This window comes from Bombina bombina, chromosome 4 (genome assembly GCF_027579735.1).
Source record: "Bombina bombina isolate aBomBom1 chromosome 4, aBomBom1.pri, whole genome shotgun sequence".
NCBI classification, from domain to species: domain Eukaryota; kingdom Metazoa; phylum Chordata; class Amphibia; order Anura; family Bombinatoridae; genus Bombina; species Bombina bombina.
This window is the reverse complement of record NC_069502.1, coordinates 568,353,953-568,377,189: the sequence shown is the minus strand read 5'-3', so window position 1 is coordinate 568,377,189 and position 23,237 is coordinate 568,353,953. Positions and strand designations below refer to the sequence as shown.

General features: G+C 41.5%; 1 protein-coding gene across 1 annotated transcript in view; it reads left to right on the top strand.

Annotated features, from left to right (window-relative positions):
* Nucleotides 1-23,237, top strand: part of MDN1 (midasin AAA ATPase 1) — a 1,255,339-nt gene that overhangs the window by 1,101,768 nt on the left and 130,334 nt on the right. Inside the window, 2 exon segments of the mRNA XM_053710546.1 lie at nt 8,882-9,054; nt 10,196-10,357. Of these exon segments, the coding sequence (XP_053566521.1) occupies nt 8,882-9,054; nt 10,196-10,357 (335 nt within the window).

Sequence of the window (23,237 nt, the reverse complement as noted above, 5' to 3'; positions counted from 1 at the left end):
ATTCGCCAGGTTCCACCTCAGACCAGAACTGTGCATGCCGAGGAAATGGAACGGCGACCACTCAGATCTATCTCAACAGATTTTTCTGGACAACCGATCGAGAGAATCGCTCTCTTGGTGGCTCTGTCCAGATCGCCTTTCGCAAGGGACATCCTTCTTGAGACCATCCTGGGAGATTGTGACTACGGATGCAAGTCTTTCAGGATGGGGAGCAGTTTGGGGTGCCAAGATGGCACAGGGCCGGTGGACTCATGAGGAGTCTCTTCTCCCGATTAAGATTGCTTGAAGTTCTAAAATGTTAAACTCTTTGAAGGCTTGGCCTCTTCTGGGTTCGTCCCAGTTTATCAGATTCCAATCATACAACTTTACCTCGTTGGCTTACATCAACCATCACAGGGGAACGAGGCGCTCCCTAGCAATGAGGGAAGTATCTCGGATTCTGGAATGGGCAGAGGCCCACAAATGTTCGCTGTCAGCGATCCACATTCCGGATGTGGACAACTGGGAAGCAGATTTTCTCAGCAGACAATACTTTGATCCGGGAGAATAGTCTCTCCATCCCGAGGTGTTTGCGGAGATTTGCAACAGATGGGGGACGCCGAAGATAGATCTCATGGCGTCTCGACTCAATACCAAGCTACCCAGATACGGGTTGCGATACAGGGATCCTCAGGCGGAGCTGATAGATGCATTAGCAGTGCCTTGGAGGCTAAAACTAGTTTACATTTTTCCTTAGTTACCACTTCTCCCTCGGGTAGTGGCCCGCATCAAGCAGGAGCAAGCTTCGGCAATTCTAATTGCTCCATTGTGGCCGCGAAAGATGTGGTTTGCGGACCTGGTGGGGATGTCCTCATCTCCTCTATGGAAGTTACCTTGTCGCAGAGATCTTCTGGAACAGGGTCCTTTTGTTCATCAGAATCTAGATTCTCTGAGGCTGACTGCGTGGAGATTGAACGCTTAGTCCTAGCCAAGAGAGGTTTTTCTGAGAGAGTGATTGATACTCTCATTCAAGCTAGAAAGTCGGTCACTCGTTGCATCTATCATAAGGTTTGGCAACTAAAGATTTTCGTCAATCTACTGCCCTGTTCGTCGTCTCTGGTAAGCGTAAGGGTCAAGTGTTATCAGGTTAGCTTATGAGACAGCTGGACAGCAACCTCCTGAGAGAATTACGGCTCATTCCACTAGGGCTGTCTCCTCTTTCTGGACTTTCAAAAATTTCATGGTCCTTTTTGCATACTTTTTCCGAATTCTACAAATTTTGATACTTTTGCCTCAGCTGAGGCTTCTTTTGTATGAGAGGTTCTTCAAGCTGTGGTGCCTTCTGTTTAGGTCTGCCTGCCTTATTCTCCCTCCCTTTTCATTCTGTGTCCTCTAGCTTGGGTATTGGTTCCCATTAGTAATTGGAATGAAGTTGTGGAAACTCCATGCCATAGGAAAGAAAAAAAAAATGTATACTTACCTGATAAATGTCTTTCTTTCCGGGCATGGAGTGTCCACGACCCCGCCCTTATTTAAATTTAAGAAGGCAGTTTTTTTGTGTTAAACTCAGGCACCTCTATACCTTTTGTGTTTTCTTCTTTTCTGTTTCCCTTTGGCCGAATGACTTGGGGTTATGAGTAAGGGAAGTGACACTTAAAATGATGGTAAACTTTGATGAATGAAAGCCCATTTTTTAAAAATACTATTAAAAACAGGGACACTTTAATTCATCAAAGTTTAGAAATCAGCCATTTTGTTTAAAAGCTTACCTTTCTTCTTTTCACAGCCAGAGCAGCTTCCCACACCCATAGATCCTTTCATTCATCAAAGTTTACCTTCACTTTAACAGCTTTGCTGGTGTGCTCTTTGCCTCCTCCTGCTGGCCAGGAGTTGAATATCCCACTAGTAATTGGAGTGAAGTTGTGGACTCTCCATGCCCAGAAACAAAGAAATTGATCAGGTATGCATAAATTTTGTTTTCACGTACATTACCTTTTTTTTTTTTTTTTTTTTGTGCAAGTTGACTTTTTGTGCCTCGCATGTTTGGTGTTAACTTTTTAATTGGTTTGTGCGCGTAGGTTATTTTTCTCCTGTTAAGTGTAGTCAGTCCACGGGTCATCCATTACTTATGGGATATTAACTCCTCCCCAACAGGAAGTGCAAGAGGATCACCCAAGCAGAGCTGCTATATAGCGCCTCCCCTCTACGTCACACCCAGTCATTCTCTTGCACCCAACTAATAGATAGGATGTGTGAGAGGACTGTGGTGATTAAACTTAGTTTTTATATCTTCAATCAAAAGTTTGTTATTTTAAAACGGCACCGGAGTGTGTTGTTTTTCTTCTCAGGCAGAATTTGAAGAAGAATCTACCTGAGTTTTTTTGTATGATCTTAGCGGACGTAACTAAGATCCATTTGCTGTTCTCGGCCATTCTGAGGAATGAGGTAACTTCAGATCAGGGGACAGCGGGCAGGTTCACCTGCAAAGAGGTATGTTGCAGTATATTATTTTCTAAGGAATGGAATTGACTGAGAAAATACTGCTAATACCGATATAATGTAAGTACAGCCTTAAATGCAGTAGTAGCAACTGGTATCAGGCTGATATGTATGTATGTTTACACTTAAGTATTTCTGGGGAATGGCACTTCTCTGGGAAAATACTGTATGCATATAACTTTTAGCCTAACTTGCAGTGTGAACGACTAGCAGCAGGCTTTTAATGACATTTCATAAATTAGATTTTAAACGTTTGCTGGCATGTTAAATCGTTTAATTATCTGAGGTACTTGGTGAAAAATTGTTTTGGGCATTATTTTCCACATGGCTGTCGTTTGTTTTAAATTAAAACAGTTTACTGAGCTTCCCTCACTGTTGTATTGTGAGTGGGAGGGGCCTATTTTGGCGCTTTTACTACGCATCAGAAATTCAGTCACAGTCTGCCTTTTTCTCCCTGCATGATCCAGGACGTCTCCACAGAGCTCAGGGGTCTTCAAAACTAGTTTTGAGGGAGGTAATCACTCACAGCAGACCTGTGAGACTGTGCTTTGACTGTGATGAAAACGCTTATATTTTCAATTGTTATACGTTTTTTCTGATATTAAGGGTTAATCATCCATTGCTAATGTGTGCAATCCTTTGCTAAATTTATGCTTTTACTGTGAAAATTTGGTTTCTATAACTAATCCGGTTCATTGTTATTCAACCGTGACAGTTTTTCTGTGCTTCTTAAAGGCACAGTAACGTTTTGCATATTGCTTGTAAATTTAGTTGAAAAGTATTTCCAAGCTTGCTAGTCTAATTGCTAGTTTGTTAAACATGTCTGACACAGAGGAATCTCTTTGTGCAATATGTTCAAAAGCCAAGGTGGATCCCAATAGAAATTTATGTACTAATTGCATTGATGCTACTTTAAATAAAAGTCAATCTGTACATGTTAAGCAACATTCACCAGACAGCGAGGGGGAAGTTATGCCGACTAACTTGCCTCACGTGTCAGTACCTGCATCTCCCGCTCAGGAGGTGCGTGATATTGTAACGCCAAGTACATCAGGGCGGCCATTACAAATCACTCTACAAGACATGGCTAATGTTATGACTGAAGTTTTGTCTAAATTGCCAGAACTTAGGGGTAAACGAGATCACTCTGGGGTGAGAACAGAGTGCGCTGATAATGCTAGGGCCATGTCTGATACTGCGTCACAATTTGCAGAACATGAGGACGGAGAGCTTCATTCTGCGGGTGATGGATCTGATCCAAATAAACTGGATTCAGACATTTCAAATTTTAAGTTTAAGCTGGAAAACCTCTGTGTATTGCTAGGGGAGGTGTTAGCGGCTCTGAATGATTGTAACACTGTTGCAATCCCAGAGAAAATGTGTAGGTTGGATAAATATTTTGCGGTACCGACGAGTACTGACGTTTTTCCTATACCTAAGAGACTTACTGAAATTGTTACTAAGGAGTGGGATAGACCCGGTGTGCCTTTCTCACCCCCTCCTATATTCAGAAAAATGTTTCCAATAGACGCCACCACACGGGACTTATGGCAAACGGTCCCTAAGGTGGAGGGAGCAGTTTCTACTTTAGCTAAGCGCACCACTATCCCGGTGGAGGATAGCTGTGCCTTTTCAGATCCAATGGATAAAAAGTTAGAGGGTTACCTTAAGAAAATGTTTGTTCAACAAGGTTTTATATTGCAACCCCTTGCATGCATTGCGCCTGTCACGGCTGCGGCAGCATTTTGGTTTGAGTCTCTGGAAGAGACCCTTGACTCAGCGCCATTAGATGAGATTACACACAAGCTTAAAACCCTTAAGCTAGCTAATTCATTTATTTCTGATGCCGTAGTACATTTAACTAAACTTACGGCTAAGAATTCCGGATTCGCCATTCAGGCACGCAGAGCGCTGTGGCTAAAATCCTGGTCAGCTGATGTAACTTCTAAATCTAAATTACTCAACATACCTTTCAAGGGGCAGACTTTATTCGGGCCCGGTTTGAAAGAAATTATCGCTGATATTACGGGAGGTAAAGGCCATGCCCTGCCTCAAGACAGAGCCAAACCTAGGGCTAGACAGTCTAATTTTCGTGCCTTTCGTAACTTCAAGGCAGGAGCAGCATCAACTTCCTCCGCTCCAAAACAGGAAGGAGCTGTTGCTCGCTACAGACAAGGCTGGAAACCTAACCAGACCTGGAACAAGGGCAAGCAGGCCAGAAAACCTGCTGCTGCCCCTAAGACAGCATGAAGTGAGGGCCCCCGATCCGGAAACGGATCTAGTGGGGGGCAGACTCTCTCTCTTCGCCCAGGCTTGGGCAAGAGATGTCCAGGATCCCTGGGCGTTGGAGATCATATCTCAGGGATATCTTCTGGACTTCAAAGCTTCTCCTCCACAAGGGAGATTTCACCTTTCAAGGTTGTCAACAAACCAGATAAAGAAAGAGGCGTTTCTACGCTGTGTACAAGACCTTTTACTAATGGGAGTGATCCACCCAGTTCCGCGGTCGGAACACGGGCAAGGGTTTTACTCAAATCTGTTTGTGGTTCCCAAAAAAGAGGGAACCTTCAGACCAATATTGGATTTAAAGATCCTAAACAAATTCCTAAGAGTTCCATCGTTCAAAATGGAAACTATTCGGACAATCTTACCCATGATCCAAAGAGGTCAGTACATGACCACAGTGGATTTAAAGGATGCTTACCTTCACATACCGATTCACAAAGAACATTACCGGTATCTAAGGTTTGCCTTCCTAGACAGGCATTACCAGTTTGTAGCTCTTCCCTTCGGGTTGGCTACGGCTCCAAGAATCTTTACAAAGGTTATGGGCTCTCTTCTGGCGGTACTAAGACCGCGAGGAATTTCGGTAGCTCCGTACCTAGACAACATTCTGATACAAGCGTCAAGCTTCCAAACTGCCAAGTCTCATACAGAGTTAGTACTGGCATTTCTAAGGTCGCATGGGTGGAAAGTGAACGAGGAGAAGAGTTCTCTCTTACCACTCACAAGAGTTCCCTTCTTGGGGACTCTTATAGATTCTGTAGAAATGAAAATTTACCTGACAGAGGACAGGTTAACAAAGCTTCTAAATGCTTGCCGTGTCCTTCATTCCATTCAACACCCGTCAGTGGCTCAATGCATGGAGGTAATCGGCTTAATGGTAGCGGCAATGGACATAGTTCCTTTTGCACGCCTGCATCTCAGACCGCTGCAATTGTGCATGCTAAGTCAGTGGAATGGGGATTACTCAGATTTGTCCCCTACGCTGAATCTGGATCAAGAGACCAGAGATTCTCTTCTATGGTGGCTTTCTCGGCCACATCTGTCCAGGGGGATGCCCTTCAGCAGGCCAGACTGGACAATTGTAACAACAGACGCCAGCCTACTAGGTTGGGGCGCTGTCTGGAATTCCCTGAAGGCTCAGGGATCGTGGACTCAAGAGGAGAGTCTCCTTCCAATAAACATTCTGGAATTGAGAGCAGTTCTCAATGCCCTTCTGGCTTGGCCTCAGTTAGCAACTCTGAGGTTCATCAGGTTTCAGTCGGACAACATCACGACTGTGGCTTACATCAACCATCAGGGAGGGAGAAGGAGTTCCCTAGCGATGATGGAAGTATCAAAGATAATTCGCTGGGCAGAGTCTCACTCTTGCCACCTGTCAGCGATCCACATCCCAGGAGTGGAGAACTGGGAGGCGGATTTCCTAAGTCACCAGACTTTTCATCCGGGGGAGTGGGAACTTCATCCGGAGGTCTTTGCCCAAATACTTCGACGTTGGGGCAAACCAGATATGGATCTCATGGCGTCTCGCCAGAACGCCAAGCTTCCTTGTTACGGGTCCAGGTCCAGGGACCCGGGAGCGGTCCTGATAGATGCTTTGACAGCACCTTGGACCTTCAGGATGGCTTATGTGTTTCCACCCTTCCCGATGCTTCCTCGTTTGATTGCCAGGATCAAACAGGAGAAAGCATCGGTGATTCTAATAGCGCCTGCGTGGCCACGCAGGACCTGGTATGCAGATCTAGTGGACATGTCATCCTGTCCACCTTGGTCTCTGCCTCTGAGACAGGACCTTCTAATTCAGGGTCCTTTCAAACATCAAAATCTAATTTCTCTGAAGCTGACTGCATGGAAATTGAACGCTTGATTTTATCAAAGCGTGGATTTTCGGAGTCAGTAATTGATACCTTAATACAGGCTAGGAAACCTGTTACCAGGAAGATTTACCATAAGATATGGCGTAAATACTTACACTGGTGCGAATCCAAGAGTTACTCATGGAGTAAGGTTAGGATTCCTAGGATATTGTCTTTTCTACAAGAAGGTTTAGAAAAGGGTTTATCTGCAAGTTCCTTAAAGGGACAGATCTCAGCTCTTTCCATCCTTTTACACAAACGTCTGTCAGAAGTTCCAGACGTTCAGGCTTTTTGCCAGGCTTTGGCTAGGATTAAGCCTGTGTTTAAGACTGTAGCTCCACCGTGGAGCTTAAACTTAGTTCTTAACGTTTTACAGGGGGTTCCGTTTGAACCCCTTCATTCCATTGATATCAAGCTGTTATCTTGGAAAGTTCTGTTTTTAATGGCTATTTCCTCGGCTCGTAGAGTCTCTGAGTTATCAGCCTTACATTGTGATTCTCCTTATCTGATTTTTCATTCAGATAAGGTAGTTCTGCGTACTAAACCTGGGTTCTTACCTAAGGTAGTCACTAACAAGAATATCAATCAAGAGATTGTTGTTCCATCATTGTGCCCTAACCCTTCTTCAAAGAAGGAACGACTTCTGCACAATCTAGATGTAGTCCGTGCCCTGAAATTTTATTTACAGGCAACTAAAGATTTTCGCCAAACTTCTTCCCTGTTTGTCGTTTATTCTGGACAGAGGAGAGGTCAAAAAGCATCTGCTACCTCTCTATCCTTTTGGCTTCGTAGCATAATACGTTTAGCCTATGAGACTGCTGGACAGCAACCTCCTGAAAGGATTACAGCTCATTCTACTAGAGCTGTGGCTTCCACTTGGGCCTTTAAGAATGAGGCCTCTGTTGAACAGATTTGCAAGGCTGCAACTTGGTCTTCTCTTCATACTTTTTCCAAATTTTACAAATTTGACACTTTTGCTCCTTCGGAGGCTGTTTTTGGGAGAAAGGTTCTTCAGGCAGTGGTTCCTTCCGTATAAAGATCCTGCCTGTCCCTCCCGTCATCCGTGTACTTTAGCTTTGGTATTGGTATCCCATAAGTAATGGATGACCCGTGGACTGACTACACTTAACAGGAGAAAACATAATTTATGCTTACCTGATAAATTCCTTTCTCCTGTAGTGTAGTCAGTCCACGGCCCGCCCTGTTTTTTATGGCAGGTCTAAATTTTAAATTATACTCCAGTCACCACTGCACCCTATAGTTTCTCCTTTCTTGTTTGGTTTTCGGTCGAATGACTGGGTGTGACGTAGAGGGGAGGAGCTATATAGCAGCTCTGCTTGGGTGATCCTCTTGCACTTCCTGTTGGGGAGGAGTTAATATCCCATAAGTAATGGATGACCCGTGGACTGACTACACTACAGGAGAAAGGAATTTATCAGGTAAGCATAAATTATGTTATTTAGCTCACCGTGACCTCTTACTCGTCGGTATTTAAATATGCACGTCAGTCTTTCCCTTCCATGCTACAGAGCTATGTCTGGTTAGCGAGTTATTTAATTGATTCATAGTGCTCCTCTGTTTACTTTGGCCAAACTGTTGGAAGGGGTAAGATTATTAATACTGTCTAGAGATGCTTATTTTTTGAGGTGTATTTAATAAAGGTTCTCTGTTTGTATGCAGCTGCCTATTCTTTTCTTTTTTCTTTTAATACATTTTTTGTTTAAACCTTAGATTTACCTACCTCATTAATTTATTTTCTGTAGTTTTTAGCCTAGGCCTGTTTTTTCATGATAGATCACACTTTCTTTCTGTCCCTACTATTTTAAATATTGGTTCCTTAGAAGCTAGATCCTCTGAACACTTTCCTACTATTAAGTGTGTTTTGGAAAATTTATATAATTCCCCCTGCTCAGCTTTCAAAAGATTGTATGGTTCATTTATTGCATTTTAATCAGACCATTGCTGTTTTTGCTTCTAATATGTCCTCTCTCTGTATGTTCTGTACAGGGGAGTTCTTCAGATTTTGCTCCAGGATTTAAAGATTTTGTACACTCTACTGTATCTGAATGTTGTTGCATGTTAAATATGTTACAGGAAAGGTGTTGCCATTATGTTTCGTGGTAAACTAATAAATTAATATTTGTTAAATATTACATCCTACATTTAAATACAAATATGAAATTATAAACCAAAAAGGAAATTTGTTTAATCTCTGTTAACTTGTGGAGTAATGATTTTTCTGCTGGTTTACTTTTTATCTTCAGATGAAGAACAGACAGTGGAAATGATCCAGCAAGGCCTTATTACCAGTCTACTGACAGAAGATCTCGGCAGAGACCTGAAAGCCCTTCATGTGCAGAATATAATTTCATCAGTCTCTGAGCTCCTAGGAAGGTTAAAGACATATGGTGAAGACTGCATAAGGAATAAGTACATGGTCAGAACTTTCTCTTACATTCTAAAGTTAGGCATTTGTGTCAGTCTTAATGAACTGAAATACTTTAATGTAGACGCAGAATGATGTAGAATGGTTATGCCTTTCATGGAATTGACAATTTGTCCTACCGTATATCTCTTCACATATAGGAGTAGATTACGAGTGGAGCGCAAAATTGCGCTGTCAACAACCGCAATGTTTGCGCATCACTCTTAATACAAGCACATGTATTATAATTTCAGCACAATGCATGCAAACTTTGTGCTAACGAGAGCGCGCTTCCATAGGCTCCAATGGGACCCTCGTTCTCATGCGATAGTCATGGCAGAAAACCTAGCGCAGTGAAAGGGGTAAGTCAGGCAGCAAAGTGTATATGAATATATACAGTACATACATAATTGTGTTAATATGTGTATATACACATATAAACACGTAACTATATTTGCATATAAGCATAAACATATATATTTTGAGTATTAACATAGTCCCCCTTAGACAGCAATGTAAAGGCACTTTCTAACGCCCCACATCCGCACTCTTTAACCCCTTAAAACTGATTTGTGCAGTTATATTTAACAAAAATGAAAATGCTTATATATTTTAATCTTAAAAAGTAAAAATGCTCTTTGTTTTGGTGACAATTGGGGGACATTATTAAAATTAACTAGATATCTGATCTCTGGTTAATTTTCAGAGTGCAAACTGCTACCGCAAACTCGAGGTAGCATTAACCATCCACTTGTAATGGCTGGTTATTTAACATTTATTAAATTAGCACTCCACTTGTAATCTAGCCCATAGTATGTTACTAGTATTGGTGCCTTAAATGTATAATGCCTAAAATAAACCATGGTGTAATTTGCTGACCAGCTTTATATAATGAGTCATAAAAGGGAATTGAGGAACACAGACAACTCATTAGCAGGTATTTTAAAGTTGCTGGTTTTTTTTGTTGTTTTAAAATCTCTTTATTGTCTAACATTAGCATATTTTATATATATATATATATATATATATATATATGTGTCTTTTGATCACTCAGTGTTCAGTTAATTTACAACTTTTATTTGTTATGTACAATTATTTTATGAACTGTGAGTACTAAATCTTAAATTAAGCTTTTTTTTTTTTTTTATTGTAGTTTTTCAACCAGTGCTGCAGCTTCCTTGTTCGCCTGTTGCCTATGCTGACAACATATTCAAATCTTATAATGTTTTACCTCACAATGTCTCTGGCAACACACAGAAGTACAGGCAAATTACTTTCTATTTTGGCTTCTCTTTTCACAGATCTGGCTCAGAAGGTAGGAACATGTTCTAAATAGTTGTAACTCACAGAATCAACATGTTTTTGTCCATATCTGATCTAGTTAACATATCTGTATTTACATTTCTTTCATGTAATTGGCAAGAGTACATGAGCTAGTGACGTATGGGATATACAATCATACCAGGAGGGGTAAAGTTTCCCAAACCTCAAAATGCCAATAAATACACCCCTCACCACACCCACAATTCAGTTTTACAAACTTTGCCTCCTATGGAGGTGGTGAAGTAAGTTTGTGCTAAGATTTTTTTTGTTTTCTTTGCTTCTAAGCATTCTGAAGCCCAATTTCTCTCAGAGTACAGTGTTTGTTTGTCAGAGGGATGTGATATTTTTTTTTTTTTTTTTTTTTTTTTTATGGTTTCCCTCGAGGGAAATCTTTTCAAGGGTTCTCTGTTATCGGTTGTAGGGATTCATCTCCTTCCTCCCTTTTCAGATCAACGATATACTCTTATATACCATTACCTCTGCTGATAGCTTTCAGTACTGGTTTCGCTTTCTGCTATATGTGGATGGGTGTCTTTCGGTAAGTATGTACCATTTTAAGACACTCTCAGCTATGGTTGGCGCTTTATGTATTTATATAAAGTTCTAAATATATGTATTTACTTATATTTGCCATGAGTCAGGTCTATGTGTATTTCCCTTTGCAGTCTAGCAGTTTCAGTATGGGAATCATGTTTTAGGAAGTTATTTTTTTTAATATTTTTCTTACCTGGGGTTTAGTCTTTTTTTCCAATCTGATTTGTTACTTTTAAATTTGCGGGCAAATTTAGGCTTGCGCGGGTGCGAAATGCTGTTATTGCGTCATTCTTGGAGCCAATGTGCGTCTATGATGACGCAAGTTCATAATTTCCTGCGTCTTAGTTGACGCCAGGTTGTTATGACGCGATTTCTGGATGTTGTTGACGCCAAAACATTTTTATACTTCTTTTTGTGTCATGCGTCATACTTGGCCCCAAAAAATGTTTTGGTTTATTTTTACCCCACTTCCTATATGCTCCTTGCCTTCTTTATGCTCAGAGGGGAATGCTATTTGCCTTTTGGCCTATTTTTAGCATTTGCATTTTTTCCCATTCCTGAAATTGCTATATGAGGAAATAAGATATTTTTTTGTTTAAATGGTATTTTTTCTTTTACAAGATGTCTCAATCTGATCTTGTCTCAGAAGCTGCTTTAGGAACCATGCTGCCTGAACACAGTTCTACCAAAGCTAAGTGTATCTGTTGTAAGCTATCTGAGATTATATCTCCGGCTGTAGTATGTAACAGTTGTCATGATAAGCTTTTGCATGCAGAAAATGTTTCTATTAGTACTAGTACAGTATCTGTTGTTCCTTCAACATCTAATGTACATGATATCCCTGTTGATATGAAAAATTATATTGCTGATGCGATACAGAAGGCTATGTCTGCTATTCTGCCTTCTAATAAACGTAACATTTCATGTTACTGATTAATTTTGTAATGACCGACAACATACTGATATATCTACTTCTGATGAGGATCTCTCTGATTCAGAAGATCCTGCTTCAGACATTGACATTGATAAATCAACTTATATTTTTAAGATTGAGTATATTCGTTCTTTGTTGAAAAAGTATTGATTACTTTGGATATTGAGGAGTCTGGTCCTCTTGATAACAAATCCAGTAAACATTTCAATTCTGTTTATAAACCTCCTGCGATTATGCCTGAGATTTTTCTTGTTCCTGATGCTATTTCTTATGTGATTGCTAAGGAATGGTCTAAGCCTAGTGCTTATTTTGTTCCTTCTTCTAGGTTTAAAAGGTTGTACCCATTGCCAGTGGCTAATTTAGAGTTTTGTGAAAAAGTCCCTAAGGATGATGGGGCTATTTCTACTCTTGCCCAGCGTACTACTATTCCAATGGAATATAGTACTTCTTTTTAGGATCCTTTAGATAGAAAAATTGAATATTATCTTAGGAAAGTTAATTTACATTCTGGCTATATTCTCAGGCCTGCCATTTCTATGACTGATGTTGCGGCTGCATCAACTTTTTGGTTGGATAGCTTAGCACAACGGGGAAAAGATTCTGATTTGTCTAGCATTGTTCTTTTGCTTAAATATGCTAATCATTTTCTCTGTGATGCTATATTTGATTTCATTAAGATTGATGTTAAAAATATGTCTTTGGTTATTTTAGCTAGAAGAGCTATATGGCTCAAGTCATGGAATGCTGACATGGTATCTAAATCTAGGTTACAATCTCTATCATTCCAGGGTAATAATTTGTTTGGTTCTCAGTTGGATTCGATTATTTCCACTATTATTGGGGGGGGGGGGGGGGGGGGAGTTTTTTTCCCCAAGATAAAAAAAATATAAGGGTAAAACTAGAGCTTCTAATCGGTTTTATTCCTTTCGTCAGAATAGAGAACAGAAAACCACTCTTTCCCCTAAGAACTCTGGCTCCAATTGGAAGCCATCTTCGAGTTGGAATAAATCCAAGCCTTTTAAGAAATCAAAGCCAGCCCCCAAAACTGCATGAAGGTGCGGCCCTCAATCCAGTTCTACTGGTGGTGGGCAGATTGAAATTATTTAAAGACATTTGGGCAGGTTCCATTCAAAATCATTGGATTCAGAATATTGTCTCTCAGGGGTATCGAATAGGTTTCAGAATAAGACCTCCTGTGAAAAAGTTTTTTCTCTCTCGCGTTCCAACAAATCCTGTGAAAGCTCAGGCTTTTCTGAAATGTGTTTCCAGTTCCACTTCTGAAACAGGGTTTGGGTTTTTATTCAAATCTATTAATTGTCCCAAAGAAGGAACATTTATTCAGACCAGTTTTGGATCTGAAATTTTTTAATCACTTTGTAAGTGTCCCAACTTTCAAGATGGTGGCTATAAAAGGACTATTCTGCCTTTTGTTCAGCAAGGTCATTACATGTCCTCAATAGACTTAGAGGATACGTATCTTCACATTCCGATTCATCCAGACCACTATCCCTTTCTGAGATTCTCTTCTCTAGACAAGCATTACCAATTTGTCGCTTGTTTATTTGGCCTAGCGACAGCTCCAAGAAGATTCTCCAAGGTTCTAGGTTCCCTTCTATCTGTAATCAGAGAACAGGGTATTGCAGTGTTTCCTTATTTGGACGATATCTTGATACTGGCTCAATCTTTTCATTTAGCAGAATCTCACACAAATCAACTTGTGTTGTTTCTTCAAAGACATGGTTGGAGGATCAATTTTCCAAAGAGTTTCTAGATTCCTCAGACAAGGTTCACCTTTTTAGGTTTCCAGATAGATTCAGTGTCCATGACTCTGTCTTTAACAGACAAGAGACGAATGAAATTGGTTTCTGCCTGTCGAAACCTTCAGTCTCGATCATTCCCTTCAGTGGCTATGTGCATGGAAGTTTTAGGTCTCATGACTGCAGCATCGGACACAATCCCCTTTGCTCGTTTTCATATGAGACCTCTGCAGCTTTGCATGCTGAATCAATGGTACAGGGATTATACTCAGATATCACAATTGATATTCTTAAATCCCAACACTCAACTCTCTCTGACTTGGTGGTTAAACCATCACCTTATTGTTCAAGGGGCCTCCTTTGTTCGTCCTTTCTGGACTGTGATTTCAACAGATGCAAGTCTCACAGGTTGAGGAGATGTCTGGAGGTCTCTGACAGCACAAGGGGTTTGGAATCCTCAAGAGGCGAGGTTACCAATCAATATTTTAGAACTCTGTGCTATTTTCAGGGCTCTTCAGGCTTGGCCTCTACTAAAGAGAAAATCATTTATTCGTTTTCAGACAGACAATATCACAACTGTGGCATATGTCAATCTTTAGGGTGGGACTCGCAGTCCTTTAGTGATGAAAGAAGTATCTCAAATACTTTCTTGGGCAGAATTCAACTCCTGTCTAATTTCTGCAATACATATCCCGGTTGTAGACAACTGGGAAGTGGATTATCTCAGCCGTCAGACTTTACATCCAGGGTAGTGGTCTCTCCATCCAGATGTAGTTTGTCAGATTGTACAAATGTGGGGGCTTCCAGAAATAGATCTCATGGTGTCCCATCTAAATAAGAAACTTCCTGGGTATCTTTCCAGGTCCAGGGATCCTCAGACGGAGGTGGTAGATGCGTTAGCAGTTCCTTGGCCATACCAACCTGCTTACATCTTTCCTCCTCTAGTTCTTCTTCCAAGGGTGATCTCCAAGATCATAATGGAACAATCGCATGTGTTTCTGATAGCACCAGCATGGCCTCACAGATTTTGGTTTGCGGATCTTGCCTGGATGTCAAGTTGCCAACCTTGGCCACTTCCTTTAAGATCAGACTTTCTGTCTCAAGGGCTGTTTTTCCATCAGGATCTCAAATCGCTAAATTATAAGGTATGGAAATTGAACGCTTAGTGCTTAGTCAGAGAGGTTTCTCTGACTCAGTGATTAGTACTATGCTACAGGCTCGTAAGTCTGTTTCTTTTTTAAGTAAGATTTATTATCTGGTTTGGAAAACCTATATTTCATGGTGTTCTTTTAGAATTCCTAGAATTTTACAGTTTCTTCAGGATGGTTTGGATAAAGGTTTGTCTGCAAGTACTTTGAAGGAACAAATCTCTGCTCTTTGTTTTATTTTATAGAAAAATTGCTAAGCTTCCTGATATACACTATTTTGTTCAGGCTTTGGTTCGTATCAAGCCTGTTATTAAATCAATCTCTCCTCCTTGGAGTCTTAATTTTGTTTTGAAGGCTTTGCAGGCTCCTCCTTTTAAGCCTATGCATTCTTTGGATATTAAACTACTTTCTTGGAAAGTGTTGTTCCTTTTGGCTATCTCTTCAGCTAGAAGAGTTTCTGATTTGTCTGCTCTCTTGTGAGTCTCCTTTTCTGATTTTCCCTCAGGATAAGGCTGTTTTGCAGACTTTGTTTAAATTTTTTCCTAAGGTTGTGAATTCTAACAGCATTAGTAGGAAAGTTGTTTTTCGTTCTTTGTGTCCTAATCCTAAGAATACTCTTGAAAGATCTTTACTTCTTTGGATGTTGTAAGAGCTTTGAAATATTATGTTGAAGCTACTAAAGATTCCAGGAAGACTTCTAGTCTATTTGTTGTTTTTTTCTGGTCCTAGGAAAGGTCAGAAAGCCTCTGCCATTTCTTTGGCTTCTTGGTTAAAGCTTTTTATTCACAAGGCTTATTTGGAGGCGGGGCAATCTCCGCCTCAGAGAATTACAGCTCATTCTACTAGATCAGTCGCCACTTTTTGGGCTTTTAAGAACGGAGCTTCAGTTGATCAGATTTGCAAAGCAGCAACTTGGTCTTCTTTGCATACATTTACTAAATTTTACCATTTTGATGTATTTGCTTCTTCTGAAGCAGTCTTTGGTAGAAAAGTTCTTCATGCAGCCCTCTGTTTGATTCTTCTGCTTATGATTTAAGTTTTTTTTCCTGTAATTTATGTGAAATTAATGAGACTTATTTTTTTGTGTGAATTGAATTTTTTTCAGTGGAAATAGCTGTTTTTATTTTATCCCTCCCTCTCTAGTGACTCTTCTGTGGTCTTCCACATCTTGGGTTTTTCTATCCCATACGTCACTAGCTCATGGACTCTTGCCAATTACATGAAACAAAATATAATTTACGTAAGAACTTACCTGATAAATGTATTTCATGTTGGCAAGAGTCCATGAGGCCCACCCTTTTTATGGTGGTTATGATTTTTGTATAAAAGCACAATTATATTTCCAGTTCCTCTTTTTGTATGCTTTTTTACTACTTATTTTATTACCCCACTACTTGGCTATTTGTTAAACTGACTTGTGGGTGTGGTGAGGGGTGTATTTAAAGGCATTTTGAGGTTTTGGAAACTTTGCCCCTCCTGGTAGGATTGTATCCCATACGTCACTAGCTCATGGACTCTTGCCAATATGAAAGAAATGAATTTATCAGGTCTTTATCAAGTTCTTATATTGTTTTTTATTTATTATTTTTGGAAAATAATCAACATGCATGTTTAATCTGATTATATCTGTAAATATTTAAAGGTATATTATAGTTTAAAAATAACATGCTCTTATTTGTAAGAACGTTTAAGTTTAGCACTACGGACCCTGCAAGTCTGTGTTTAACCATCATAGTGAGGTTGCAGAGTTGGTGCTGCAAACATTTTCTCGTTTAAAGGTCTCATTTTGAAAGGCAATTAAGTGAAAATCTCACTGGTAAATATTTAAAGGATCATTCAATGCAGTAAAACTACATAATTAACAAATATGGAATAAAAAGACAAGACAAGAACGCCTATTCTGAATTTCAAATAAGCAGTAGATTTTTTTTTTCTTTCGTATGGCATGGAGAGTCCACAACATCATCCAATTACTAGTGGGACATTCAACTCCTGGCCAGCAGCAGAAGGCAAAGATCACCCCAGTAAAGCTGTTAAGTGTCACTTCCCTTACCCCCATAACCCCCAGTCATTCTCTTTGCCTCTGTCAATGGAGGATGTGCGAAGATGGTGTCTTAAGATATTTAATCCTTTAATGGGTACTTTTCCCTGCAAGCAAGGATTGGGGTCTAGCCTTGTCCATGTCAATCTTTTTAGTAAGAGTAATGGTGGCTTTTAACAATTAGAAGGCGGCAAGGTGGTCTTTGCTTTACTTCTAACACCATTGCTACCCCTTTGTAGAAAGCCAGAGTTGGTTACTCTGTTTTTTTTCTTTATCTACAGGTCCCTGATAGAGAGTACAGTGTTCTGTCACACCTTAGTAGCTGTCTTTCTGCCTGACAGCCAGATCCTCAAGTAAGTGCCTTTGTCTTCTAGGTACTGAAGGCTTGCACTTTAAGGAGTTAATAAGACAACTCTACACTGGATCACATATGGGACATATTTATCCTTTTATTGAGGGTACTTCTATGTGCAGTTTGCAGGCACTGTGTGTGTTATAAGAGACAAAGGGGTTAATAGTTATTAATTCCTTCCCTTATATGAGAGATAAGATCTCTTATGGGACTGGCTGAAGGAGTAATAATGGAAAGGAGGGAGCTCTCTTGCTTGATGCTCATCCTTTTTATTTCAGTATTATAAATTAACTGTATGATATTAAACTTTTTTTTATTTATTTACTCATCGCTAGAAACGCACGCCTTTGTGGCGCAGTTTATTTTGCTGCCACACACGTGACTACCGGCTCTTCCGTTTGCAAATGCGGTGCACCGTTAGTTCAGTGAGTTTATTTCCTATGGCAGCTGTGTTTTGACGATATCGTCTTAGAATTCTGCTGGAGAGTCTCTTCTGTTACTAGTGTCAGCTTCTGGGCCAGTTATGGTAGGACACCTCAGTCACGCTGAGGTTTAGAGGTGTTTTTTAGTCAACTCTTAAATAGTTTTTAGTATTTTTTAGCGTTACACGCTTTGAGGGATTACTCTCCTTCTTAAAGTAACAATGTGGTTACTTTTCTCATTCTCCTTATTATCGGATACCATTCCAGCTATAGACACAGACCAAGATTCTGTTTCTCTGGATAAATGTTTATTATGTTTAGAAGCCTATGCAATTTTTTTTTCCTCATGCTTAGCTAAGATTCTCTAAAATTTAAGGATAAATTACTCCCTTCTGAGACATCTGTCTCTCAGGATAATGCTGTTCAGGAAATGCCACAGCTTTCTCCTTAAACGTCCCAAGCCTTAATGGTTTCACATGCAGTGCCCTGTGGTTCCTTTCTACCTCCTGGGGGTGTTTATTTGCCAGCAGATTTTTATGCACAGATAAATTCTACGGTATCTGCAACTTTATCCGCTTTCCCTACTTCGGGTAAGCGTAGGAGGAAACATATTTCTGCTAGTAAGAGGTCTGACCCCTCTAAGCCTGCGCTGGTCAACCATTCCCAAGTGTCTGATGAGGAAGATACTTCAGTAGCTTCTGAAGGTGAGATCTCAGACTCTGACACAATGGGGAAAATCTTCAGAATCTGAAGTTAATTTCAGATTTAAGCTTGAATATCTCCGGTTGCTACTAAAGGAGGTTCTAGCTACTTTGGACAACTCTGAAACCTTTGGTTCCTGTCAACCCTAAAAAGTTTACTAAACTTAATAGAGTTAATGATTCTCCCTCTTCTGTGGATATGTATCCTGTTCCAGACAAGATGTCTGCAATTATAGTTCAGGAATGGGATAAGTTAGGGGTTCCCTTTTCCCCTTACCCCGTTTTTAAAAAAGTTTCCTGTTGCTGACTCCATTTGTGACTCGTGGCGCACTGTGCCTAAAGTAGAGGGAGCTATCTCTACTCTAGCTAAGTGAACTTCCATTCCTATAGAGGATAGTTGTTTCTTTAAGGATCCAGATGTACATCCATCAAGGATTACAGTGGCAATCTGCTGCAAGTATTGCTATGGTTGCGGGTGCACCATCTTATTTGTGCGATGCTCTGTCTGATCTGATATCAGAAGAGACTATGATTGAGGAGATCCAAGATAGGATCAAGGCTCTTAAATTAGCCAATACCTTTATCTGCAGTGCCAACATGCAGGTAGTTAGATTGGGAGCTTAAGATGTCTAGCTTCACTGTCCTAGCTTGCAGAGCTCTGTGGTTAATTTCTTGGTCAGCTGATGTATCTTCAAAGGCCAAGCTTTTGGCTTTACCTTATAAAGGTAAGACCCTATTCGGTCCTGGTCTGGCGGAAATCATTTCAGAGATTACGGGTGGAAAGGGATCTTACCTACCTCAGGACAAGAAGAATAGACCTAAGGGTTGACAGACTACTAATTTTTATTCCTTTCGCAACTTTAAAGGACAGAAGTCTTCCTCCTCCTCTTCTAAACCAGACCAATCCAGGTCCTCTTGGAACTCCAGCCAGCCTTGGAATAAGGGAAAGCAAAATAAGAAGCCTTCCACTGATTCTAAATCTGCATAAAGGGTCTGCCCCCGATCCAATTTTGGATCAAGTGGGGGGGCAGGCTTTCTTTTTTTCAGCAATCTTGGATACGCAATGTCCCAGTTCCATGGGCTGTGGACATAGTATCCCAGGGTTACAGAATAGGATTCAAGTAAAGAATGGGAGGCCTTCTTAAACTGCGTAGAGGACGACCATAGACCTCAAGGACACGTATCCCCATGTTCCCATTCACAGGGAGCATCACCAGTTTCTAAGGTTTGCCTTTCTGGACAAACATTTCCATTTTTCTGCACTTCTGTTTGGTCTTGCCACGGCACCCAGAATATTCACAAAGATTCTGGGGGCTCTTCTGGCAGTGATTAGATCCCATGGAATTGCTGTGGTGCCTTACCTAGACGACATCTTTGTTCAGGCATAATCTTTTCAACTAGAAAAAACTCTTTTCTACGTTCCCACGGGTGGAAAGTGAATCTGGAAGAGAGTTCTCTAGTTCCGGCTACAAGAGTGTGTTTTTCTAGGGACAATCATAGATTCCCTGTGCATGAAGATTTTCCTTTCTCTCCAGTCTGCTATTCGTCCAATGGCTCAATGCATGGAGGTGATTGGTCTGATGGTGGCTTCCATGGACATCATAACTTTTGCTCGATTCCATCTACGACTGCTGCAGCTTTGCATGCTCAGTCAATGGAATGGAGACCATTCAGATTTGTCACAGAGGATAAACCTGGATTCCCTAAAAAAAAAAGCTCTCTCTAGTGGTGGATTTCACAAGAGCACCTGTACTGGGGCACTTGCTTCCTGAAACCTTGCTGGGTGATTGTGACTACAGACACCAGCCTGTTAGGCTGGGCAGCTGTTTGGGGTTCTCTAAAAGCTCAGGGCCTGTGGTCTTGGGAAGAGTCTTCTCTTCCCATAAACATCTTGGAGCTGAGAGTAATCTTCAATGCCTTGATAGCTTGGCCTCCGTTATCTTTAGTTATCTCTGATTCAAATTCTGCTTCTTGCGAAGAATATGTGGGGGTCCGGGTGATCCAGCCCCATGAGTTATGTTCCGTATGCTGTTTTCGAGTGTTCTTTTCTCCAATTTGGAGAGCTTAGAGTCCTCTGAGACTTCCTCCACTGAGGATTCCGTATCCCGTGAGGCACATTCCCTAGAACCTTCGGTTGCTACACAGGCAGGTGTCCCAAATTCCGTTACCCCTTCTCCGGAAGGTGACTTGTTTACTCCAGAGGTTACTACACGGTTCCGCATGGCCATATCTATGGCGTTTGTGCATTTACATCTTCCGGGACGATCTTGTCAGTGTACTTTTAACCAGGGCCCGTCAGGCGTGGGATCATCTGTATCGGTTCAGCCCTCTGGGGAAGCAGTGTCCCCTGAGGCCTCAGGTCAGATGCACCGGTGGAGGTGAGTCTTGCCTTCCGATTTACATTGGCGCACCTTCATGTCCTGCTGAGGCATGTGTTGGCCGCGTTAGAGGAGCCCAATTTGGATGAGTCGTGGTTCCTCAGTCTTCTGCTCCAGACGGCAAGCAGTGTTAGACGAATGGAGAGATGAAGATCATTCTCTTTGTCGTCAACATTTTTTTTTTCTGTATCTCATTCCCAGTTCTGAGCTTTGGAGGAATCAGGTCTCTGACTGGCTGGTCCTGTTAGTGTCTCCATTCTTCCTGTGCGTCCACCTGCGGGTGCTACCTTCCTTTTTTTATCCAGTTAGGATGTATTTTATTTCTTTTTGTAGGCTCAAGACTGTTTTATTTTTTCTCTGGGATTCGATACTGGCGATTTTGTGGTCGTGATCGCTATACTTCCACGGAAGTTATAAAAAAAAATTAAAAAAAATTGAGACATGGTCTAGGTCTCAGAGCCTACATGTCTACTGTTTGTCTGTTTATTAGTCTAGCCCTGCTAGGGCTTAGACCTTTCAGTGGCCTTGAACAGTTCTGTCACACCCTGTATATCAGGCTGGTCCTGATTGGGTACTAGTTATATCTGTTCCTTGGGGCCCATGTGAGACACGTTGTGCCTTTTTGTCAACGGGGTGGTCCTGTTTGGGTGCTGAGTTTTGCTTACCTCTTGTTAAGAAGTTGTTTCTTGTTCTACAAGTTATGAAGGTCCTTCTATCCTAGATGATAGGTTGGTTGTAATTTATTCATCCGGGTGGGGCATCCGATGTTTGATGTACTCAGTCCTAGGTGTTCTGTTCCTGCATAGCTAGCAGGGTTAGCTGAGATTACGAATCCTGCTATGACAGTATACTCAAGGTTTCCTGAAGTCCTTTGGTTCTCCCCTTCGACAGAGGAGGGGGTTCAGATGACTCCAAAGAGATCTTCCGTACCTGGTTTGGGGGGGGGGGGGTTACTTCTACTTTATGGTACTTCATCTGGATGGCATTGTCCTAATTAGTCCCGATCTCTTTCGACAGGGCCTCTTCCTTATGGTCGAGGTTGCTTGTGCACTTTGCTTCCCATTTAATTGGGGTCAGTCTTCCTGTCGTCAGATGGAGGTAATCCAGTCCTTATGGTCCACTTTCTTAAAATATCCTTTTCTGATCCTATCATTTTTGGGATCTAGGGGATTGTATGTAGTCTCACTTATGTACGGTAGCCCCTGCTTGGGTGATTCGGTTGAGTACCGTCGCTTGCTAGGAGTTTTAGGATGCTCGTTCATTCGTCCATTCCTTGAGCAGTAGGGGCCCCCCGGAGTTTGATCCAGAGGGAATCTTTAGAGACTGTCATATTTTCTCAAACAGAGTATACTTTCTAGTTTGAGTTCTGATCTCTTTTGGGTCCTACCTTCGTTTTATTTGGTGTGTGTGGATCCGAGAGGCCCGTTGGGGATGAGTTCAGTCTCTGGGATACTTTCATGGCAGATCAGTGTTTAAGACCCCATGGGGGCATTACTGTGATTGCATCAACTTTAGTGCAAGGCCATCTTTAGATGGAGTACTCTTGTGGTTGTTCCTTAAGGGTTATTTGTTTGGTTACGGCCCCTGGTTTGGGGGGGGGGGGTGCTGGGTCTGGTCTTTTTACCTAGTCCTGGTCTTTGACTGGGCATTTTTGGTTACTCTGTTTCCCATATCTCATAGACGTTGGATCTGGCCGGTTGTGTAGCAGGTTGGGTTTCCCGTTCCTGGGAAAATATCCTTGCTCCTACTGGCATGTTCTTTTTATTCCTACCGGAGGATTGGGAATTTCTCTACTGAGCTGGCTTTAGTGGCTGGAGGGTTTCCTTAGCTGCGTAGCAAGCGGATTTGCAGTTTGAAGACCAGTTGCAGCTTTTGCACCTTGCATGTGGGCTAGCAAGTTGTTGGGTCTATGATTTTCTTCTATTGGGAGAATCTGATCTACTGCATTTATCCTGTCTACTCCGGAAGTCGTTTTCCTCCTCTAATCCTGGAGTTCAGTTGGGTTTGTCTCACTGCTTTGCGTGCAGGACATCATGAGTTTGTGTCCACCTATAAGGTTGGACTTTCATGTTGCATCCATTCTGATAGTTGTTAGTCGAGGGTCTCTCTTGGTTGAGTATACCTTCCCCTACGATTCTGAAGGGAAATGTGGATAGGTATTTTGGAACCCGAGCTAGTCTCTCTGGGGGTGTTTGCCTCTTCCTCTTTCCTTTCCAGGGGATCTCATGGCTGGAGATTTGTTGCTAATCTCTGGCCCTGGTCGTTTCGGGGAATTTTTGTTCTCCCTGGTATTTTGGTCTTTTCCATTTGTGTCGATGCTGTGACTGTTTGCTCGGAGTATGGTTCAGGAATTATGACTGTTCTGTTGAGCATCGACCACGTATGATGAAGGGCTACTGAGTGCTCTTTCCTTACGTGGGAGGCCTCGCGGTGGTACCTTCCCTTTGCGAGTTGCTGGTTTTTCATTTTTGGTCAGGGTGCTGTCCTTCTTCCCTGTGTTCTGGTGGGGGGGGGGGGGGGTTGATCTGCACTGTTTTCAGAGTTTTTCTCTCTCAGGATGGTTCTGGTACGAATTTCCTATCTACCTCCTTGTCCAGTTTTTGTA